The sequence below is a fragment of the Arvicanthis niloticus genome, chromosome 26, assembly GCF_011762505.2.
Source record: "Arvicanthis niloticus isolate mArvNil1 chromosome 26, mArvNil1.pat.X, whole genome shotgun sequence".
Taxonomy (NCBI): Eukaryota; Metazoa; Chordata; class Mammalia; order Rodentia; family Muridae; genus Arvicanthis; species Arvicanthis niloticus.
In genome coordinates, this window is record NC_133434.1 from 31239720 (window position 1) to 31260421 (window position 20702).

At 47.6% G+C, this 20702-nt stretch overlaps 1 protein-coding gene across 4 annotated transcripts; it reads right to left on the minus strand.

The window, feature by feature from the left end:
- Window positions 1-314: 314 nt before the first annotated feature.
- On the minus strand, window positions 315-20154 carry Pkm (pyruvate kinase M1/2). 4 transcript variants are annotated; one of them, XM_076925481.1, is made up of 12 exons: window positions 20052-20154; window positions 15142-15258; window positions 13053-13219; window positions 12420-12511; window positions 9635-9766; window positions 9167-9353; window positions 8372-8642; window positions 7410-7560; window positions 7021-7173; window positions 3936-4102; window positions 1435-1616; window positions 315-924 (listed from the first exon to the last, which is right to left on the minus strand). In XM_076925481.1, the coding sequence occupies exons 1-12, from the start codon at window positions 20099-20101 to the stop codon at window positions 818-820; spliced, it is 1776 nt and encodes a 591-aa protein (XP_076781596.1). In that variant the 5' UTR covers window positions 20102-20154; the 3' UTR covers window positions 315-817. The 4 variants fall into 4 exon arrangements, with proteins under 4 accessions (XP_076781596.1, XP_076781597.1, XP_076781598.1 ...); XM_076925482.1 differs by lacking the exon at window positions 15142-15258 and having other exon boundaries at window positions 20052-20116; XM_076925483.1 differs by lacking the exons at window positions 3936-4102; window positions 20052-20154 and adding an exon at window positions 3387-3553 and having other exon boundaries at window positions 806-924; window positions 15142-15253.
- Window positions 20155-20702: the final 548 nt, after the last annotated feature.

Consider the following 20702-nt stretch of genomic DNA (forward strand, 5'->3'; position numbering starts at 1 on the left):
GGGACTCATCCTACAGCGCCCTCAAGGGGCCTCTACGGCAGGTGTCAGACCACCATTATAGGTGCTAGCTGAACCCATCCCAGACCTTTCCAATCTTTGTCCCGGAATAGATCAGCTTTCCAATACATAGCCCACTTAGTCCTGGAGGAGGCAACTTATATAATCCCAAAATATTCAGCTCCAGGCTCTCCAGTGGTCCATAGCACCCAAATCTAGGCCTTCTGGCTGTTGTCATTTTTAACTGCTCAGAGGGCAGGGCTCAACCACGCCCCCACCCCACCCCCAGGGAAAAAAAAAAGAGACCAGAACACAGGTGCTTCAGCTGTTGTTTATTGACATTCAGGTGGGCACTATAGCAACAGGCCTGGAGACTGCAGAATACAAGGTGGAGAGTGGAGTGTCTGCAGACAGCAGTGGAGTGCACGCACAAGGAGGGGCGGGGAGGCCAAAGCTGTTGGGAAAGCAAGTCAGGGCCAGGGCCAAAAGTCATCTACATCGGGACCCTGGGCCCCACGCCCTCAGCCCCTACTCTTGCCCTCTCCTGACACCAGTCTAGGGCTGGAAATTCTCTGGACAACTTCCTACAGGAGCAAAGTACACAGAGATGATGCTGCCCTTCTGTAAATTCCTCCTTCACCCCTGACTCAAGTTGGGCCATGAAAAATAGCTGGGCTCTATTGCATTAATTGTTCCTGGTATCCCAGCCCACCAGCGCCACACTATGGCCCAGAGTGAGCACTACAAGCGTTGCTGGCCTAATGGGTAGGATAGGGGAGGGGAAGGGACAGGGGGCTAGAAGAGGGGCTCCAGAGGGCCATCAAGGGACAGGCACTACACGCATGGTGTTGGTGAAGCCAGAGCCAGGGCGCCAACCGGTCAGCACAATGACCACATCTCCAGTCTTGAAGAAGCCTCGGGCCTTGCCTGGAGGGAGGAGGAGGTTGGTGAGCAGAGGTATACACTTGAGGATAATTACAACGCCCCCACCCAGTCCTAATTGAGTAACCATTACTCTCTCCTACCACAAGCTGGTGCTTTTCCCAACCCAGACATAAGCCTAATAAGGCAGGCGCAAACGCCCGTGTAATACTCCTAATCTGGGTAAGGGAGCAGTTTGCCAGACAGTTACTTCTTCTCACCACTAGGTGGTGCAAGCCTCCTAGCCTACACAAGGGCTGAACTCAGAATGCAGGGACCTTTGGACATCACTCATTAAGTTTATGCTCTAGAGTGGACAGCCTGTTGTCTCTTGATATACAACTTTATATAGAAATAAAGGCCACAACAGCTTGTGTGCTCCCCTCGCACCTTGCCCCCCAGGTCAGTAGCTCCAGCTTAATCTTACAAGAACCCCAATTGGCTGATAGCAGATTGGCCCAGCCCAGGACTTCAGAAACTGGTAGTTTTAGGGTCTGCTTGTTTCCAGCTACATACCAACATCCATGGCCAAGTTTACACGGAGGTCAACATCCTCAGCCCAGGCATTCAGCACGGCATCTTTACACAGCACAGGGAAGATGCCACGGTACAGATGAGCCTGGCGAGCAGTCTGGGGATTGCGCGTCACAGCGATGATAGGAGCCCGAGGGCGGTACCTGGCCACTTGGTGAGCACTCCTGAGATGGGAAACAGGTTGGAAAGACTGACTATTAAAAAACACATAAGACCCTTTCAGCAAGCCTAAAGTAGTACCCTCTAATTCAATTCTGGGCCACAGGCTTTGTCCATTGACAACTGATTCAAGGCCTGGCTAGCCCCTTGGACCTGTCCTGTCCTTTCTAAAATGACTATCCTGATCTCAGTATGGCTAGTCAACAGGACTGTGGCAGAATTCTTCCCACACTGTGACCCCTTCCATTTGGCAGCGAGGCAGCTTTGGCCCAATCTCACCAGAACCCACTCCTTTAGCTGCCAGCAACTTTTATAACCCACGAACCACACCAGCTCCTATGTCTAGTATCTGCAAACAGCAGCAGTTACCAGGCCCTGGAAGTCAACCCTATTTACACAGCACTATTACTGGGGGTCCTATCAGCTGAACTTGGGTGTTAAAAGAAACCTCAGAATTTCTATGGTTTTAGAAATCTAGTTAAGAGGAATGTCTGGCCGATTAAGATCTTTGGGAATGTAGGGAACCCCTCTCTTTTCTCAACCTATAACAAATGATAGTGCCTACTTCTATGAGATGTTTCAGGGTTGGTTACTGAACTAACGAGGCATCCTGAGGACACACAAGAGGTATTGGGGACCGAGGCATTCCACAGCAGAAAATACTCTGCTTCACGCTAGCCTGCATACACAGGCTTTGAAGGAAGGAGGTAACTGCTGGGACCGGGAACTCTTTCAGAGTTTGCATAGACCTTGCATTTTAGAGGTCTCAAAACTCCAGGACTTCAGAAAGTGATAGTTTCAGTGTCCCCATTTCTCAGCACTCCATCCCTTGTTTCCAGCTACATCCCAACATCCATGGCCAAGTTTATTCGAAGGTCAACACCCTCAGCCCAAGTAAGGAAGCTTAAGTAGCTTTCTGCTACTTAGTTCATCAACACTGCCTTAGGGACCAGTCCTCCATAGTGACTATCCAAGTGTCTGGCTTTATGTAACTAGGCTGTCTTAGAACTCGATCAGGTTGGAGACAGACTTGTGATCTTTCTTCCTCCGCCCCAAGAGCACTGAGGTTACAAGCACACAACAAGGTCATTGGGCAGAGATCGATTCTGGGCACCTTCCTCTTTCCCTTCATCTTTACTTCAGCTGTCTGGGTATTTTGACCACATGCATTGGGCATTGGTCCATCACATACATGTAGCGTCTGGAGGAGGAGGGCATTAGATTCTCCGAGGACTGGAGTCAGACAGCTGTGAGCTGCCATGTAGGTATCCACCGAGACCCCTCCAAATGGGATGAAAAAGCTTAACTGTGTGCACCCTTGGCAGCTTTCTCCATCCTCCATGGGTTCGGAGGACCAAATATGGGTCAGGCTTGTGTAGCAAACGATTTTACCAGCTGAGCTATTTTGTGAGGTAGGGCTGTCCTGGAACTTACTTTGTAGACCAGACTGGACACAAATTCAGACATTCACCTACCTCTCCAGCCCAAGTGCTGAGACAAAGGCATGTTCCACCAGGCCCAGCTTCCACACAGTATTTTGTTAAAAGACTCCGCAGTAACTAACCTAAGCAGAGCTGGAGATTTGTTCCAGCTCTCTTCGCGGCCAGCTGTGAACCTGCTCTGGAGCCAACTGGTTTGGTATACCTGTGAGCGCTGCCTGGAGTCCTCTGGTGGCAGCCAGGGGTCTTAAACTGGCCCAGAGCCACTCTTGGCATCCCCAAAGAGAGGCGCCAATTGAGCGTGGGCATCCCCGGGGAGCCACTGCCGCCTCCTACCTGCCAGATTTGGTGAGCACGATAATGGCCCCACTGCAGCACTTGAAGGAGGCCTCCACGGCACCCACGGCGGCAGCTTCTGTGGGGTCGCTGGTAATGGGCGCCAGGCGGCGGAGTTCCTCGAATAACTGCAAGTGGTAGATAGCGGCCTCTGCCTCTCGGGCAATCTAGGGAGCAACATCCGTCCAGACGGATGAGGACGGGGGACAGGGCTTTGTCAGCTTTGTCACAAATGAAGAGGGAGGAAAGGAGTCACAGACAACTGTGAAGGAACATGTCCCCGGGCCCCAAAAGGCCAGGAGAAGGTGAGCCACTACATGTTCTTAACTGAGCAAGATTAGAAATGCCACAGGAACCATCCTGCGCCAGGTGCCTGTGACTTCCATTATGTCCACAAGGGAATCCTTCCGTCCTGCCCTATCGTGACCTCCTGACCTCCTTGGCTATCTTCCTGCAGGAGAGAGGCTGTGCCCAAGCTCAGGCACATAGCGGGCCTAGTTGCGTGAGAAGCTGGTTATCCTATAAAGATACCTGCCCTTAGGGCCCTACCTGCCAGACTCCGTCAGAACTATCAAAGCTGCCGCTAAACATTTATAAGAAGCCTCCACGCTGCCCATGGCCATGGCCTCCATGGGGTCCGTGGATTGACTGGAGGCTCGCACAAGCTCTTCAAACAGCAGACGGTGGAACATGGCTGCCTCAGCCTCCCGAGCTATCTGTAAGGTTTAGGGTAGGAGGGGGTAAAGAAGAGGGATGAAGGCAAAAACAAGAGACAACACACGGAAAGACAGGGAACTAGTCAGAGAGGAAGACACCTTTAGTTAAGTCTTTCTTCATGCAGATAGATGCAGAGAGAGACAGGGTGGTCAAAGCCCACATGCCCCTGAAATGGGTGTATGTGGGATTTTGGGTTGCTTTCCCTTTGATTCAAACACAAGGAAAGTTCCTTCCATTCTGGAAAGATATTGCCCTTTCTATTACCCTTTGTTTTTTAATCACTATTTTTTTTTTTTGCCTCAGCCTCCCAAGTGCTGGGATAATAGGCATGCATCAGTTTCTTTTCCTTTTCTGCTTTTGACTGAAGCCAAGAAGGTGACAACATAGTGACCTTGGCATGGAAAGATAAGACTATACTTCCACTTGACCACACTGCCTCGGAACACAGCTTACAGGAAATAGGCACTCTCTCCTCACACGGCTGTGTGGTTACAAGGTATCCAGCTCAGCCTACATACAAGAGTGAGTCCTTGCACATGGTTTACAGTGCAAATATCCCGGCAGCTCTGAAAGCTGGGTCAAAGGTCAAAAGAGACCAAGTTACAGGGGTGCACCAGTTCTTAAACAGAACACTCGCCAACTCTGGTTCACTTGAACACAGTACAACTGAACAGCCGTGTGAAGAGGCATCACCAGAGAAAGCATGCAGGCCTTTCGAGACACCGATTAAAACTCAATAATTAAAACTGTTATTAGCAAATGTGTTATATACAGACTACCTGTTCAAGTAAAACCAGGCATTAGAAAGAAAATGTAAGTTTTAGAGAACGCAATCCCAAGTGTCTTAGCAGAGCGGGGGCGTGAAACCAGCAACTCATTGATAGTATTATCAGATTTGCAAATAGAAAGTATTCTTTTTGTTAAAAGTGAAATGCACGCAGCCTAAAGGACATGAACAGGAGACAACCATAGCTGGGATACCTAGCTCTTAATTACAGGTCATGAACTACATCAGTTAGACACAGGGGGAAGCAGCAAACAGATGAAGGAGAGAAGCTATTCTGAGTGTTAACTGATGATAGAAAAGCTTGCACCCCCTGAAGGGGCGGCCACAGCCTAACCCGGACTCTGTGACTCATCTTCTGAGCAGGGCCATGCAATCCCAGCCTTAAGGTTCTAAGGTGTCTGTACATAGGAAAGACCAGGGCACAAGAAAAGGGCAGGACATCAGAACTAACTCCTACCCCTCCCACACCTGCTGCTCGCACCTACTAAGCATGGTACAACAAATGGACAGCCAGTTGGCACCATAGACAGCAAACCTGGGCTCAACCCCACACTGATCACATGTGATTCCCATTTAAATGAGAAAAGAAAGATTATATCATGAGCCCAGAGTGCTAACATTTAAGTATGGTAGTAAACTGTTTAATTATATAATTAATTATAATAATCTCATCAAATGCCACCTTAGGCAAGGTCTTGAGGTCATGTACGTCGCCCAGAGCTATACAAAAATAAATAGAGCTATACAAAAATAAATACATTTATATGATTGTATGCTTTAGAAAACGTGGTCAAAGTCTTGTTCCTGACCACTCTGAGGCCAGATAACACAATTAAACAGGTAACTAGAAAAGGGGGTTTTGGTGTAAATCAGGAAGGCAGCAACTGTGGGGGAGACCGAAGGAAGGCATGCAGCCTTCTGGGAGAACAATGCCTGCACGCTATTGAGCTGTGAGGATGAGGGTTAGGGTTCTGACTGCTCACAATACCAGTCAGAACAGGCGATGACTGGCTGAGGCCAAGCTGTAGTAGACTTCTAACAAAAGGGCTGGTCTGTTTCCGTAGAGCACACATCTGACTTCAGCCACAATTCAGATAAACCATGGGAAGATCATGGAATCTACTCAACAGTTGTTGTACACATGATGCAAGGTAAGATGCCTAATCCAGAGGGGACTCCTTTTCTTTCTTTCAGTTATCTTAAGGTTTGGGGCTTGAGGGAAACTGGAGCCACAGAAAAGACAGTGGTCCTTTGCTGGCTGAAAAGGGAATAGTGAAGCTCCAAGAGAGTTCATTCTCATGCTTTCCTCAGGCAAAGGCCCTAACTGATACCTGAGTTAACTGTTCTGCTCAGGAAGTTCTGGAGCAGAACACAGAGACAGAGGACTGAGGCCTGGATAGGTCTTCACCCATGAACAGTCAGCAGGAGTCGGGTCAGCTGGAAGTCTGTTGTTTCTATAAGATAATGTCTTATTCTAGTCCAGCCTAGCCTCAAACTATCTTCCTGCCTCAGGCTCTGAATGCTGGACATGAGCCAGACCTTATCTTACTAAAACCAGAAGACTTAGTCAAAAAGAGCATATATATACCCAGAGAAAGTCTTTATAATTCCCAGTCCAGAACCTGCTAAATTCAGCACCCATTGCCTATCCCTAGAGCTATTTCTAGCCCTGCTTTGGGGTATGGCACAGCAAGGAAGTCCATGTCACAGGCACCATGCAAGGCCAGCTCAAAGCAGCTCAGTATGGCTACAGCCTGCAGTGGAGATAAGTATCTGCTCATGGGACCATCAGATCAAATTAGAAGCCAAATCAGGAGAACAGCTGAGAATATAAACTCTTGGCTCCTTTAGAATACAGATGCCCAGACCCTCTGGGTGGTCCAGGAGGAGGGCATCCCTAGAGTGACTGCATCCTAAGACCTCAGATGTGGCCTATGTGATGGAAAAGGTAATCTCCAGAGCAAGACAAAGGCGTGGGGCACAGGCAGTGAAAGCACAACATGAAACCAAGAAGCATGCCTCCACACACCTCACTCTTCTTGCTGTGGTCAGAGGAAGGCAAAAAGAATTGGGTAGGACGATGCAGAGGCCTCTGTGGCAGAGCTTCTAACCTGGGCTCTGAGGACTTACCAGGTGCTGCATGCGAACAGCCTCCAGAGGGTAGTCCCCCTTGGCTGTTTCTCCAGACAGCATGATGCAGTCTGCTCCATCAAGGACTGCATTGGCCACATCACTGCCTTCAGCACGGGTGGGGCGTGGCTTCTTGATCATGCTCTCCAGCATCTAGGAGGAGACCGACAAAGGCTCTCAGTAAAGAGACCATCACTAGATGATAGTCACTAAATAGGAGAAGACCAGGCTGAGACCCTAGGCCATCTTCAGTGATAACTGCCATGATAATCCCCTTAAGACTGTGCAGGTGCACAGATCACAGCTGTGTGTGGATACATGTGCCCAAAGGGCGGGACAAGACCTGGCCTCCTGGGTGGGGAATGCAGAAGGAAGGAAATAGCACATGCCTGCGTGGCACAGATGACAGGCTTTCCAGCACGGTTGCATCGGCCGATCATCATCTTCTGAGCCAGGAAGACCTTCTCTGCAGGAATCTCAATGCCCAGGTCACCACGAGCCACCATGATCCCATCGCTGGCCTCCAGAATCTCATCAAACCTGACAAAGGAGAGAAAGGTAGCCTAAGAACAGGAAGCACCACCAAACAAAGAATTGACAAAAGCTTTCCTGGGATCCTAACTGAGATGCCCTCACACGCTACACCCAGGGGTGCACAGGTGAGGGGACATCTACCACCTCAATGATACCCAGCCGGACTTCTTAAAAAACCACTAAGGATATTTCATTATAGAAAATAAAGACAAGGGGATGAGGTTCAGCTCCATGAACCCTTCAGTGTGCGTCGCACACCCTGTGTTGTACTTCCTCTCCCGCACTTCCAAGACAGTGAAGGCCAGTGGGTCTTCTACAAAGGCCCATGGATTCATTTATCTAAGGGTACTGAGTGCTGCCCTATGAGCTGCCTCAGCCCCCAGCTCCTCCAGGGCTCAACAAATACCAAAGGTCATGAGCACGTATGGCTTATCAAGATGGAAACATTCAAATTGCCCAGCACAAAGGACACAGAGCCAAGGACAGTGAGTGTGTTAATAATCGCCACCCCAACTCTGCCAAGCCCACTGTAGTAACGTGTCACTAAACCACTCATCCTTATGAATGCCACCTCAGTTAAAGCGTCATGTTTCCCTACGGGAAGCTGAAAGGACCACTCAGCAGGCCAGATGACTTCTAAGGCATGGACATCAGGCCCTGAGTTTCCAGTGGGGTCCCACAATGATGACTAAAAAATACTTGGTCTCTCCAATGCTGATTCAGATGTCCTGAATGGGTCCTGGCAGGCTGCATTTTGCTGACACACCATGGACACACCTCTCAAGGGCTGGGCAATGAAAGGGTCTCCAGGACTCACCTGCGGACACCTTCATGGTTCTCGATTTTGCTGATAATCTTGATGTTCTTCCCCTTCTCTCCCAGGACCTTCCTAACTTCATGCACGTCGGCTGCCTTGCGGATGAAAGACGCAAACACCATGTCCACATCCTGTTCTACCCCAAACTTCAGGTCCTGGATGTCCTTTTCTGACACAGCGGGGAGGTCCACAGCAGCGCCGGGCAGGTTCACACCCTTCTTGCTGCCCAAGGAGCCACCATTCTCCACCTCTGTCACCAGGAAGTCAGCACCTGTGTGAAAGAGATCAGTGAGGGATAGTCTCAATTTGCAAGAAGCCATCAAGATGATGACTCCAAATAACACCTACCCACAGGCTGCAAAGAAAATTTGAGTTTTGGGTGTTGTAGTACAAGAAGCAAAGGCAAACACACCTTTGATTTTAAGATGAGCCTGGTCTACACAGTTAATTCAAAGTCAGGCAAAGTTACAAAGTGAAGCACCTTGCCTTAAATTAAATAAATGAATAAATACACAAATAAACAGCCATGCTAGTATTTGGGAGGTAGAAACAGAATCAAGAGTTCAAGGCTAGCTATAGGAAACCCTCTCTAAACTGTTAGAAAGTATTCAGAATAAGTTTTAGATGCCATTCTAAGGCATGTAATAGTAGTCTTTTATTTATATATATATTTTAAAATATATATATAAAAGACTACTATTACTCTGGACCTTCATAATGCAAGGTGGGTCCTTACCAGAGCTCTGGGTGGGGATGGGAGTTGGCATTAGGCCACGGACTGGGCATCATACATACCTTTCTCCTTCACCTGCAGTGAGATGAGCCCATCGTCCACGTAGATCTTGCTGCCCACCTCCACCACCTTGCAGATGTTCTTATAGTCCAACCACAGGATGTTCTCATCACACTTCTCCATGTAGGCGTTGTCCAGGGTGATCTTCAGAGTGGCTCCCTTCTTCAGCTCCACCTCTGCAGTGCCACTCTATAGATAAAAGACAGCACACGTGTGACCCGAAGAAGCTCCAGATGGGGGCGCTCAAACTCTGCTCAAAGTCCAAGAAACCTTTCACCTTTCTGTAAATCCTGAATTTGTATATTGAGGGAAAAAACAAACAAACAAACAAAATACCCGTTCCCCAGAGTGAGACTTAATTTAAGTAGGTTATTTACATAGCAAAAATGCCCCCCCCCATAATAGTTCCTACCAGGTAGATATTCTCATTTAGAGACCTAAATTCTGAGTTGTCCTAGATAGATACTCACGCCCTTGATGAGTCCTGTCCGGATCTCAGGTCCCTTTGTGTCCAGAGCCACCGCCACGGGACGGTAGAGAATGGGATTAGATGCAAAGCTCTCTGTGGCCGCTCGCACGTTCTTAATGGTCTCTGCATGGTACTGGAGAGAGAAGGGGAAATTGCCAGGTGTCCTCCATACCCTAGAGTCCAGTCCCCATTCCCTACTCTGGAGCCAAAGACGATCAGTTAGTAACATACGTCTGAATCCTGACCCTCACCTCACCTTACCATTATCCATTCTTCCCTCTACACAGCAGCATCAACCCCAACTCTCACAACTTCCAGACTAGTGCCACCAATACCTATTAAAGGGAGGACTATAAGCCTGTCCCACTGTGTGTCCCTTCTGTTGCTCTAGTGTCCTTAGGACTCACCAAAGTATGCTAACAACCAGGGCAGGCAAAGATCCAGGGTTTGTGTTTGAAGATGTCCGCCCCAGCAGCCTCTGTCTGTTTTCACTATCGATCCCAGCCACAATTCAAATTCAAAGCTGTTGACTTAGTGAACGATGGCCCAGCTAAACAGCTCATTGCTCTAGTCATGCAGACACTGCCTTTCCACAGTCTCCACAGTAGCCTGCCTCAGGGTAACTGCCTTTGCTTCCTTCACTTGTAACAAAGTTCCCCCCAAACCCTTTCCCTTTCCTATCTGGGACTCAGAGCCAAGATAGCAAAATAGTTTGTTGCCAATGTGACAATGGACCATTCAATTCAGCACTTTATGAGCATGGTTCTTTAACCACTGTGCACAGGAAAGACACCTGCAAGCCTGTTTGTTATCTATAGAAGATTCCAGCAGAGCTGGAACCGCCATTTACAAGGACCAAAGGTTGAATGAATACCACCTCATAACTCAGCTCCAGATATCCCAACAGTGACTACCAACTGCCTTGGTTTTGGATTTTGCCCTTAATCTCTATTAAAGAATTCTGGCTGTGCACACTGTACACACAATGCTCTTCAGCCTCATGGATATAAAACTGCATTATGATTAGAAAATCTGATGTTCTATCATTAACCAACCTTCTCTACATGATAACACTTTTGGGAGGTGGGTCGTGCTAACCACTATCACAGCGATGGTTTTTCTGGCACATAACCAAATGGTGAAGACTGGTGGCCATCAGTGCTGTCCTTGTAGAGGCTCTAAATTTAGGCTGTGCAAAAGTCAGTGTGGGAGCACAGTACTGCCTGTTCAGCAAGAATGACACATCTTGACTATGTGAAATACAAGAGATGGGAATTAGAGACACCACCAAAGCTGTCAAGAGATCAGGTGCAGCTAGCTGGCTGATGTTCCCAGAGGGAAGGAGTTTGATTTCCACTGTCTCCAAGAAAACCACCAAGACCAACAACACCACAACTCAGCTCCTCATTGCAGGTGCACATGGAATAAGAGACCTGACACGTGGTGAAGCTTTACACTATGTGATATAAAAAGGTTCAAAGCACAGCTAATCTCTAATGCCTTATAGTTTGAAATCAAGGCACAGCTGACCTGCCCAGTGGTCTGGACCATCTCACTGTCCCCTGCCACCTCAGAGCTGCTGCATGGTGTTATTTTACTGGATTCAAGAGCCCTAAAGGTCAGCGCCTCCGATCTATTTTTGCCTGACTGAACAGACTATTCAAAAGGATCATGGACGTGGATCCAGTTCTGACTGTCAACCTTCGTGCTTACTCCTGGGAATGCAGCAGAGCTGGAAAAGCCACGACCTCTCTTTTTGGTTTGCAATAGGATCTCACTATGTTCCTGAGGCTAGTCCCCAAGCTGTACCCCAACCCTGTACCACCACACCTAGGAAGAATGTGTCAAATACTGTTTAGGTGCTCTTAGGACTGTCTCAGGTCCCATGGCATTTGGGCACTAGCCTCTGAGCTATTTATTTATGGAATATAGGTTAGGGAATCTATGAAGATTCTCATGTTCTGGGGAAGGAGGGGTTCACTTCTTGGACCGTTCTTCTCCATCTATTTTTAGTCCAAACGACTTCCAAAGGTCAGAGGGCAAAATACCACAGGGTTAATACTTTTACTCAAAATAGAACAGAGAAACCAAGAGGCAGGGAAGGAGTCTTTCTTCCTCCTCCATCAATGCCAGTAAGAAATCCACAGTTAAGTTAGATTTTAAAATGCCTCCACTTACCCATCTGCTCAGAGCGGGTCATTCTAAACTCGAGAACAGGGGCAGAAATGGACCTTTCCAACAGCTGCCACCTGCTTCCTGGGTACAACCTCTCCTCTCCATCAGCCAGACCCCCAGGTCATCCCTACCCCACTTCTAGGGAGGGCTACTGATGATGGGCAGACAACTCTGCCAGACTGGGAACACCACCGACCACATAGCATTTGTGTATTAGACTCACGTGGAAACCTCCCAGACCTACCTAACCATCTTAGGCCTGAACTAAGCTTGAATGTTCTTCAATCTTCCGAATGACCTTTTGGTTCACTGGACTCACAGGAGCCACAGCAGAAACCCCAGGGCATGGGTCCCAAGTGCATAGTCAAGACATCTGATGGCCTAGGGTTTCCAGCTAAACCCTTACATGCCTTTTTCATAAAGGTTGAAGGTAGGAATAATCCCTGGTTGGTGACAAAGCAGGTTTCTATGCAAATGAAGTTGGTCAGATGGAAAGGGGAAAACCGGGATGTTCTAGAGCAATGGTTCAGTCACCAAGAAACCTGGACTCACACCTGCCTGGAGTACCACCGTTAATGAATCCTGAATCTCCTTATCTAGCTGATGCTCACCTCATGGGTTCCATGAGAGAAATTCAGCCGAGCCACATTCATTCCAGACTTGATCATCTCCTTCAGCATCTCCACAGACCGGGAAGCAGGGCCTATCAAGAAACATTTAGAGCCATGGGAAGAAAATCATGATACTCAGATAGGAAAAATATGTGAAATTCGGTCAACATCAAAACAACTCTCCATCCTTTGTTTCTAATTACCTCCACAAATTAAGAGAAAAAAAAGTCTTTTCCAAAGTATAGAAGACTATTGTAGTAGTCAACTTTCTTAATTTATATATGAAGAAACACTGCCATCTTCCACAAATTCTGTATAGTATTGCATAGGCCCCATAGTCAGAAAAGTGGAGGGAAACAGTTTTCTCTGCCCTGGAGATGTCTAACTACTCAATGTTGGTGAAAACATAAAAGATCTGGGGTCTCTAAACTAATCCTACAAAGGAAGACCACCCCTGAACCTCACCAACTACAAAAAAGTACACTAACTCTACCTGCTCGTCAATTCCCAAAACCCCTATTCCCCTAGAAATGTGGACAGTGTCTCACTGAGAACCTAGGTTAGCTCTGTAATGGTCATTATGCCTTCCAAATCAGACAGAAGCCTCCATTCAGGAGGGCCACACTCACTCACCGATGGTACAAATGATGCCGGTGTTACGGGCCGTGATGGGCGCGGAGTCAATGTCCAGACGGCACATGTGCTCCAGGAAGGTGTCGGCCATGGCTGCGTGGAGCTGCTGGGTCTGAATGAAGGCAGTCCCTGCTTCGCTGTGTGGCTTCGGCATGGCTCCTGAAGTCCTGGATATCGGAGATTTGAAGAGTGCGATTAGACTAGGCAGTGCTTAATGAGGCACTTGGCCGAGGAAGCTGCCTCCCGCTTACACATTAACCCAAAAAGATTGCTTTGTGCACAAGTGACAGAGGCCCGGCACGTGCTGGTTATGTGGGTGCTACTCAAATTGGGCAAAGGGCTTGTGTGACTAACTACTAGCCAACAGCAAAGACCTTGGTGAACAAAAAGTAACCTCCTATCCAATGTGCGTCCACACCCGGGGAGCCAGTTTAAGCAGGTTTCTTTACAGGGGCTGTCATCTTTCACACCAAGCCTAGAAAGAACACCTTACTCACACAAGGAAACCTTCCACAGTTACAGTAAGAAACATCCCTCAGATCACATTGTAACTAATATTTCAGCACACAAACAAACATCTTGGGAAGCTTATTGCGACAATGTCAAGTCTACAGGTATCTGCTTTGGTAGGGCACTCAGCATGTTCACCCAACCTAAAGTGGTCCTGCTAATCATAAGAGAGACAAACCCTGTCCCAAGTCCTTTCTATTTACTCCCAAAGTCTGAGATTAACTTCAAGGCATCACCTAAATGTATTCTTTAGCCTCTCACACACATGAATAAGGTCAGATTACAGGGAAGAGTTTTTCTGGACAGGAAGCAAAATTCCGTCTTTAGCAAAAACAGCAAGACATAGAAAGCCGATTTTGCACAAGGGTATTATTGAATTGGCTCCAAAGTCATTACCACCTCACCAAAAAGTTGTCTGTAACCTAAGAGATGGAATCACACACAGTAGCTAGTCTACACACTGCCTGAACAACCTTTTGACCTTGAAGTCACCATCTTTAATCTTCCCAAGGGCTGACATTAGGCCTAGCTTCCCCAGCCCCAGTTTGGAAGTCTCTTTTTCGGCACTCAATAGTCTGAATATCTGTTCCAGGCAATTAACCACTCAGGTCACAATCCTAACAGCTGCCCTGACCTTTGCTTCTACTTTATTACCGACTTACAACTAAATGCTCACTGAGCTGGAGAGTCAGCTGATTAGAGGACAGACCTCAGGAGAGCTCTGGACTGTACCTCAGACTATCTGAGACTCCAATGAAGCTGGCATCCTTTCTCATCTGAGTTTTCAGGCTACAAGGCTCCTCTCAAACAAACTCCTGGGCATACAGTCTTCAGCCTGCACTCCATAATCTCACCTTATCCTTGGTCTTCCCTGCCTCCCCAGTCAAGGACCCTCACTCTTCCCTGAACCATGGCTTTTCTAGATGCCTGGAGAGCATGCACCCAAGCCTGTCTCTGCTACCTGAGACTTCAGCCACCCACCAGTGGTCAAATATCATAGGCCCATTGACTTGAACTCATGACAATCATGGTCCAGCTCTTGGGTGCTGGGATTACAGGGGTGCACCACTACATTCTTTGAAGAAATGAGAACTTTTAAAGAGAGGAAGAAACCAGTGGCCAACACTGTTCATTCCTAACTCTACAAAGGCATCAGGTACCAAGATGTCAACAAGTCAACCTATTCTCCAGGGTCTACTTAAGTTTTGCCTCCAAGCACCATGTTTGTTTAAATGAACTCTCTGCCAAGATCAGTTCTGCCTGGTTTTTCCTCTCCCCTGATCAAGGAAGTCCTGTGTACAACAGGATTTCCTAGGCAGCCAGGTCCTTGGTCCACTTATGGTTGAAACACACAACTGGCAATTTCTCACAGCTCCCAGCCAGGCTTAGGTTAAGTGGCCGCTAAGGGACAGTACAGATGGTATACCATGCCAATGAGATACAAAGGCCTTGCTGTGACCACAATAGGACAAGTGAGTGACACCAGGACAAGTGAGCCAGCCACCAGGTGGTTCTTCCCTCCATCGGAGACAGTGTATCTCTGTAAATTCCTGCCTGGGGCCCGGTGATCAGGTCATACCTTTGGTTCTCTGGGTCTGGGCTTTTGATGGCATATTGCTGGTTTTTTGACTCAGAGCGGCTTGATGGACCCACTTGGAAAGACAGCCCGGAGGTGAGTATGCTTTGCCCTGAAGAGCTATAAGGATTAAGGTGAAAGCTAAATATGGCTAAGCTCTTTGTGGTAATGACATTAGTGACAAGGCAAAAGTTGCTCTTAGCCATTAAAACAGATATATACTGAAGACATAAAAAAGAAAACCTCCAGTGGTCAAAGTGACCCCTTACTGGATCCTCCAACACCCAAAATTTACTATTTCGTTTTAGGGGGTACATGGTGGGCACCATGCAGGACTCAAGTCTGCTCTCCCCTCCAAACACTCAGGTTCTAGGAATAGAAGAACCAGAGTCATCAGAAGCAAGTTCCTATATCTTAGAGCTATTTCACTGACCCCCGTTGCTTTGTTTCCTGCCTTTGTTACCTTGGGTGGTAGCATGTATAGCATCTCCCTCCTCTCAGACAGCATCTCACTGTGTGTCCCTGAAACACCCCAGAGGTGCAACCTAGACCAGACTGGTTTCCAACAAAACCCACCTACTTCTGCCTGCCCAACACATCCTTTATTAATAAAACTGTTGATGTGAAATTAGGTACAGTCTTTGAAAATGACACATTTATTCCCATGCATCCCATAAAAGCTCATTGTGACGTTCCACACAATCAGCCCTGGGCCCTTCAGAATCACCCTGCTAAAATGTAGTAATTCATATGTGTTCTCTAGGCCCTCCAACGTGCTCAGCCGGGCAGCTTCACTGACCCAAGAAGGGCAACTTAATCCATTGACTTGAAAAGCCATCTCCTCAAAAGTGTGTCTAATCCATGGGAAAATTCCATGAAGACAACCTATCCACTCCATGCCAGAGTCCAGCAACTTTCTTTTCCTGTTTTGACTGGTCTCAGGCTTGACATTAGGATCTTCGTTGTGCGACAAGGATGTTCTGACAGACAAGCACTGCTGCCCTCCAGGGCTCAGGATGCCACTTATAAGGTAAGACTTCACATACACAACCCATCTCTATCTAGAATTAAACCTAGATACAAAGTGACAAATGGAAATACATGTGTTTCCATTTCAATGGATGGATGCAATTAAATACTCTCCAACTTACAAGGGTTAAGTAAGTCCCTACCAGCCTCATCCCTAGAACCCAACTCTTTTTACTCCCAAGGCTCTCACCCCACCCACAGCTCTTCTGCCCATCCCATGGCCCCCAGACACCCCCAACTCCAGCCAACCACCCATCTATAGTATAGTATAAATAGAACACCCTTTTTAAAGTCTTTCCTGGCCCAGGACAGCAGCCACAGTCTTGTTTCTTAGGGTAGGCCGGGGCTCTGGGCAGGGCTTGCCCTATTGGCTAGATACCCGTATAGACAGCAGTGACTGCCAGGACATGCAGCACCACCCAGGCCAGTGCAACTCACTACAGCATCCTCCTCCTCCTCGGGAGGCACCCACATGCACAGCCAACCTCCAGCCGGCAGCAGAAGCCCGGTGTGTCCCACGGCAGCAGCAGACACCATGCCCAGGGGCAGAAGCCTTACTCTTGAACCTGAGCCCCTGCAGCAAGATATTCTTCAGAGCCATTACCCCTCTGTGAGAAAAGAGACAGCAGCCCAGGCCTCAGTGTGGGCTGAGGGTTGGAGCATGCACAGGCCCAGCTTGGCTCTGATTACCTGCTTCTGCCCTTTCCCGTCTCAGTTCTCCTTAACCCTTCACATTCATTTCCCTCGTGTCAGGAACAAAGGTCATTAAAAAAAAAAAAAAGTCCCAAAACCAAAACTGCCAGTGCCAGCCTGCTTCTTAGAGCCAACCCTTTTGTAAGGTCACGCAGAGAAGTTTCCTGCCTCACTCCACCAATTACATCTTCAGGTAGGACCAAATCATTGCTGCTCCAATAAAGCATTCTGGCCTAGGAAGAGGGAGGGCTTTGTAGCAACCATCCTGATGTCACCCCAAGCCCACTTCCCCCCAGTCACCTAGCTTCATCCACCAGAAATGCTGAATGCTGATATCCAATGTGCTGGTCACCCTGCTCTAAGAGTTCCTGTCCTCTGGAGGGAAGATCTTACAGAAGTGACCCTAAGGACCAAAGACAACACCAGGGTCAAAGCAGGTGACAATTCTACCCTCAGAAACTGGGAAGGCCTGGAGCACAGTACCCAGAATATAAAAAATTAAGAGTAAATGTATGGTATCTGGATACAGATCACTTGAGCCGAGATCCTGGGAGTGGTGGGGGGGATCAGATTCCAGACAGGGTATCTCTGTGTAGCCTTGGCTGTCCTGGAACTCAATCAATAGACCAGGCTAGCCCAAACTCAGAGCTCCACCTGCAGCATGGCCCAGCTTATTTGATATATATTTGGTTTTTTGAGACAGGGTCTCTCTGTGTAGCCCTGGCTGTCCTGGAACTCACTCTGTAGACCAGGCTGGCCTCGAACTCAGAAATCCACCTGCCTCTGCCTCCCAAGTGCTGGGATTAAAGGCGCGCGCCACCACCACCCGGCCGCTTATTTGATTTTTAAGACAAGGTCTTACTATAGAGCCCTGGCTAACCCAAAACCCCATCTGCCTCAGCCTCTTGGGTGCTGATTAAAGGGGTGTGTGCGCTACCATGTCCAGAGCGCACATTTTCTCTCAGAAAGCTCTGGCATTACTAGGCTACCACCTGGTGGAGTCAAGTTAAAATTCCCGAGGTCAAAACAACTAGAGAGAAAAAGAAATAAGCAAAACCCAGCTTTTATTTAATTTTAACCTGAACAGTCCTACTTTAAACTCTTTCCTCAAAGAGAGGGATTTCCTGGCTTCTTCTGGCTCAGCTGTGCAGAGCAGAGAACTAGTTTGAGCAGGAAGGAGGTGAATTGCAGAAGTTTCTGGTCTGTTGGCACACGCTGTCTTTCTTAGCAGTTTGAAGGGCCAGTGTTTCTGGGGACAATGCTCATGCTCTGGACCCTGGCTCAGGATCCCAGAGAACCAGGTGTAAGCAGAATACACAATGGCCCCAGAACCAGGAGCCACTGGCTCAGCATTTAAAGGAGTGTCCTGAGCCACAGTTGGGTGCGGGGTGATTAAAGACAGAAGGCAGCACCAGCTGTCCAAGAGCACTGACCTACTTAATACTTCTGCCTACAGGTTTGCACCTACTGCCTCTTCCCCAAGGAGTGGAATCTAAAGACTCTTATTCCCCCTACCCAGAACTTAGCATCAACACTGACTTGTCATCTTTACAATTTTCAGAACCAAAAAAAAAAGAAAAAAGCATTTTAATCTGATTTTATTCAGCTCATACACTCTGCATATCCCTGACTGTCCTCGAACTCAGATCCTCCTGTCTCACTGAGACTAAAAAAAATATGTGCCAACACGCCTAGCCCTTCTTTACTTCGAAATCAAACTCTTTCAAAGTGGGCATGGCACAGGGTAAAATCTTTTACACTCACTGCTCGAGACGCCAGCAGTAGTTTAAAGCCAAAATATGGCCTGTAGGTTAATCACACATTTGGAAGGAATACTGTTTCCTTCGGAGGCTTCAGGAGATAGTTTCCTAGAGGCCACCGAAGGTACTGCAGCCCAAACCTACCTCCTACGTGCAGATAGGCACAAACCACAGCAGGGGTGTGGTCTAACTGCACAGCTGGTGGTGGCCCTAAGACCACCCCCAAACCTTAGTAGTTACACTAGGCCTTAAGAGGTTTGCAGGCCATGACCCACGTGGGCTCACCTCTCCAGACTACTACATCTTCAATATAAGCCTGGCTCTTGGTTAAAATTTCAAGACTCACGAGAAAGTTCCACGGCAGGAAGAATGTTCTTTGTCATAGTCTGGTTTACATATATATATATTATAGTCTCTATGAGTGCAGTTTACAGAGATGACTCGGCCCTTTACCAGAAGCAGTTAAGTGTAAAAGAAAAAAAAAAATCTCACAAGTTGACTTGGCTGTGGGCATTCTGGATGATTCAGAAACTGAACGACAAATGAGTCATTTTCCTCTACCTCAATCTCCAGCTTAGTTCTCGCCCAACTCATCCCGACTCGCTGCAGAAAAGCTGAAGGTGCTGCAAGCCCAAGCAATGTGAGTTTAATGCTCTTGCTACCTCTCCGTCCATAGCTGCTTCCTCATTTCTTCCACTCAACATTAAGCAATCAACAGCTTTAAGAAGTAAAATAGCATTTCCTGTGACCAACACATTCATGTAACACAGATGGCATATCCAGCCATCCAGAGAATCTGTTTGGAGTCAGCTATGAAATGTGCCAAGTCACTCACTGGGGATGTGGTTCTTTCTTTCCAGACAGTTTCATTATGTAGCCCAGGCTGGACTAAACTCAAAGCCATCTGCCAGTTCGCCTCCAGAATGCTGGGAATAAAGGGGCCATCACACCTGGCACTGATACAGTCCCCACCCCCCACATAGGGTTTCTGTGTAGCTCTGGCTGTCTAATTATCTAATTTCCCTACAAATTAGATAATTTAAAAATATAATGCTTAAAATGAAAATAGCTATGTACTAAATGAGTGATTAGCATTCATATAGTTTGGCTTAAGCAATATAACTCAGAAATGCATTCACAGAAATTGCCATTTTGGATACTGGTTGTTCTGAGGAGCTGCCTTGGCAATCCCCCACACTTACTTACTTAAGGTAGCACAAAGAATCTGGTCACCTTCACTTAGTTGACCTTTGGAGCCGGGGTATCACTCCCTACATGGTCTCAAACTCACAGACCTGGCCCCTCCTCCCCAGTGCTCGAATTAAAACTGAGCCACCACACTAAGCTTAATTCAGGGAATTTAGTATTTGACTCACTAAAAGGAGGGAATCTCACAAGCCCCGGGAGAACAGGTGTGGTGTCTTCACTCACCCAAGGAAGAAAAATTTCTCAAAAGCCTCGAAGTTGAAAGGTTGAGTCATCTTGCCCAGACCCGGTGATGGTTTACACTACTTTCCTACAGAAAATCCTCACTGCCTTACCTACAAGCATACTCAGGCCACCAGAGGGCAAATTATTTGCTAACAATGCTACCTTGAGTCCTAAGGCCCTCCCCTCTGTACCCTAGAATGTAGCCACACCCTGAATTTTGGGGCAACAGTACTGCAACAGTATCAAACCTAACTTACTACAAGCCAGAAGGCATTAAGTCTTACTTTAGCAGAGACTAGAATCGGAAGGCTTCTATTAGGGTACCGGTTTCTTTGTTTCTACCCTCACGGCCAAAGACAAAGGCTGCACAGATTTCTCCCTTTAGATGGCTCTTTCTCAGGAGAGTTGCATTGTAACATTAGTTACTTTGTAAACACTGATGGGATTCCAGAGAGAATTTGTTTCCATGCCTATATACTGGGTCTTCAGCGCCTACCTGCCTCCCCAAGCTTAACCCTAATACGCATAAAAATAGCAAGGAGACAGACTCAAGTTGGTGGTCTTCAATATAACTTCATTCATTGACAAAAAGGATATATGCATGCCCTTCCGGGCATTTCACCGGAGATTAAGTTACCACATCGAGGATGC

Bases quoted from the DNA above. Each gene is read 5' to 3' on its own strand.
- Pkm (XM_076925481.1), bottom strand. From the start codon at position 20,101: ATGACTCAACCTTTCAACTTCGAGGCTTTTGAGAAATTTTTCTTCCTT. The intron at 13,220-15,141 runs GTATGACCTGAT...TCCGATATCCAG, and splicing joins CCAGACCCAGAGAACCAAAG to GACTTCAGGAGCCATGCCGA. The intron at 9,354-9,634 runs GTGAGTATCTAT...TTTTATCTATAG, and splicing joins GGACAGGACTCATCAAGGGC to AGTGGCACTGCAGAGGTGGA.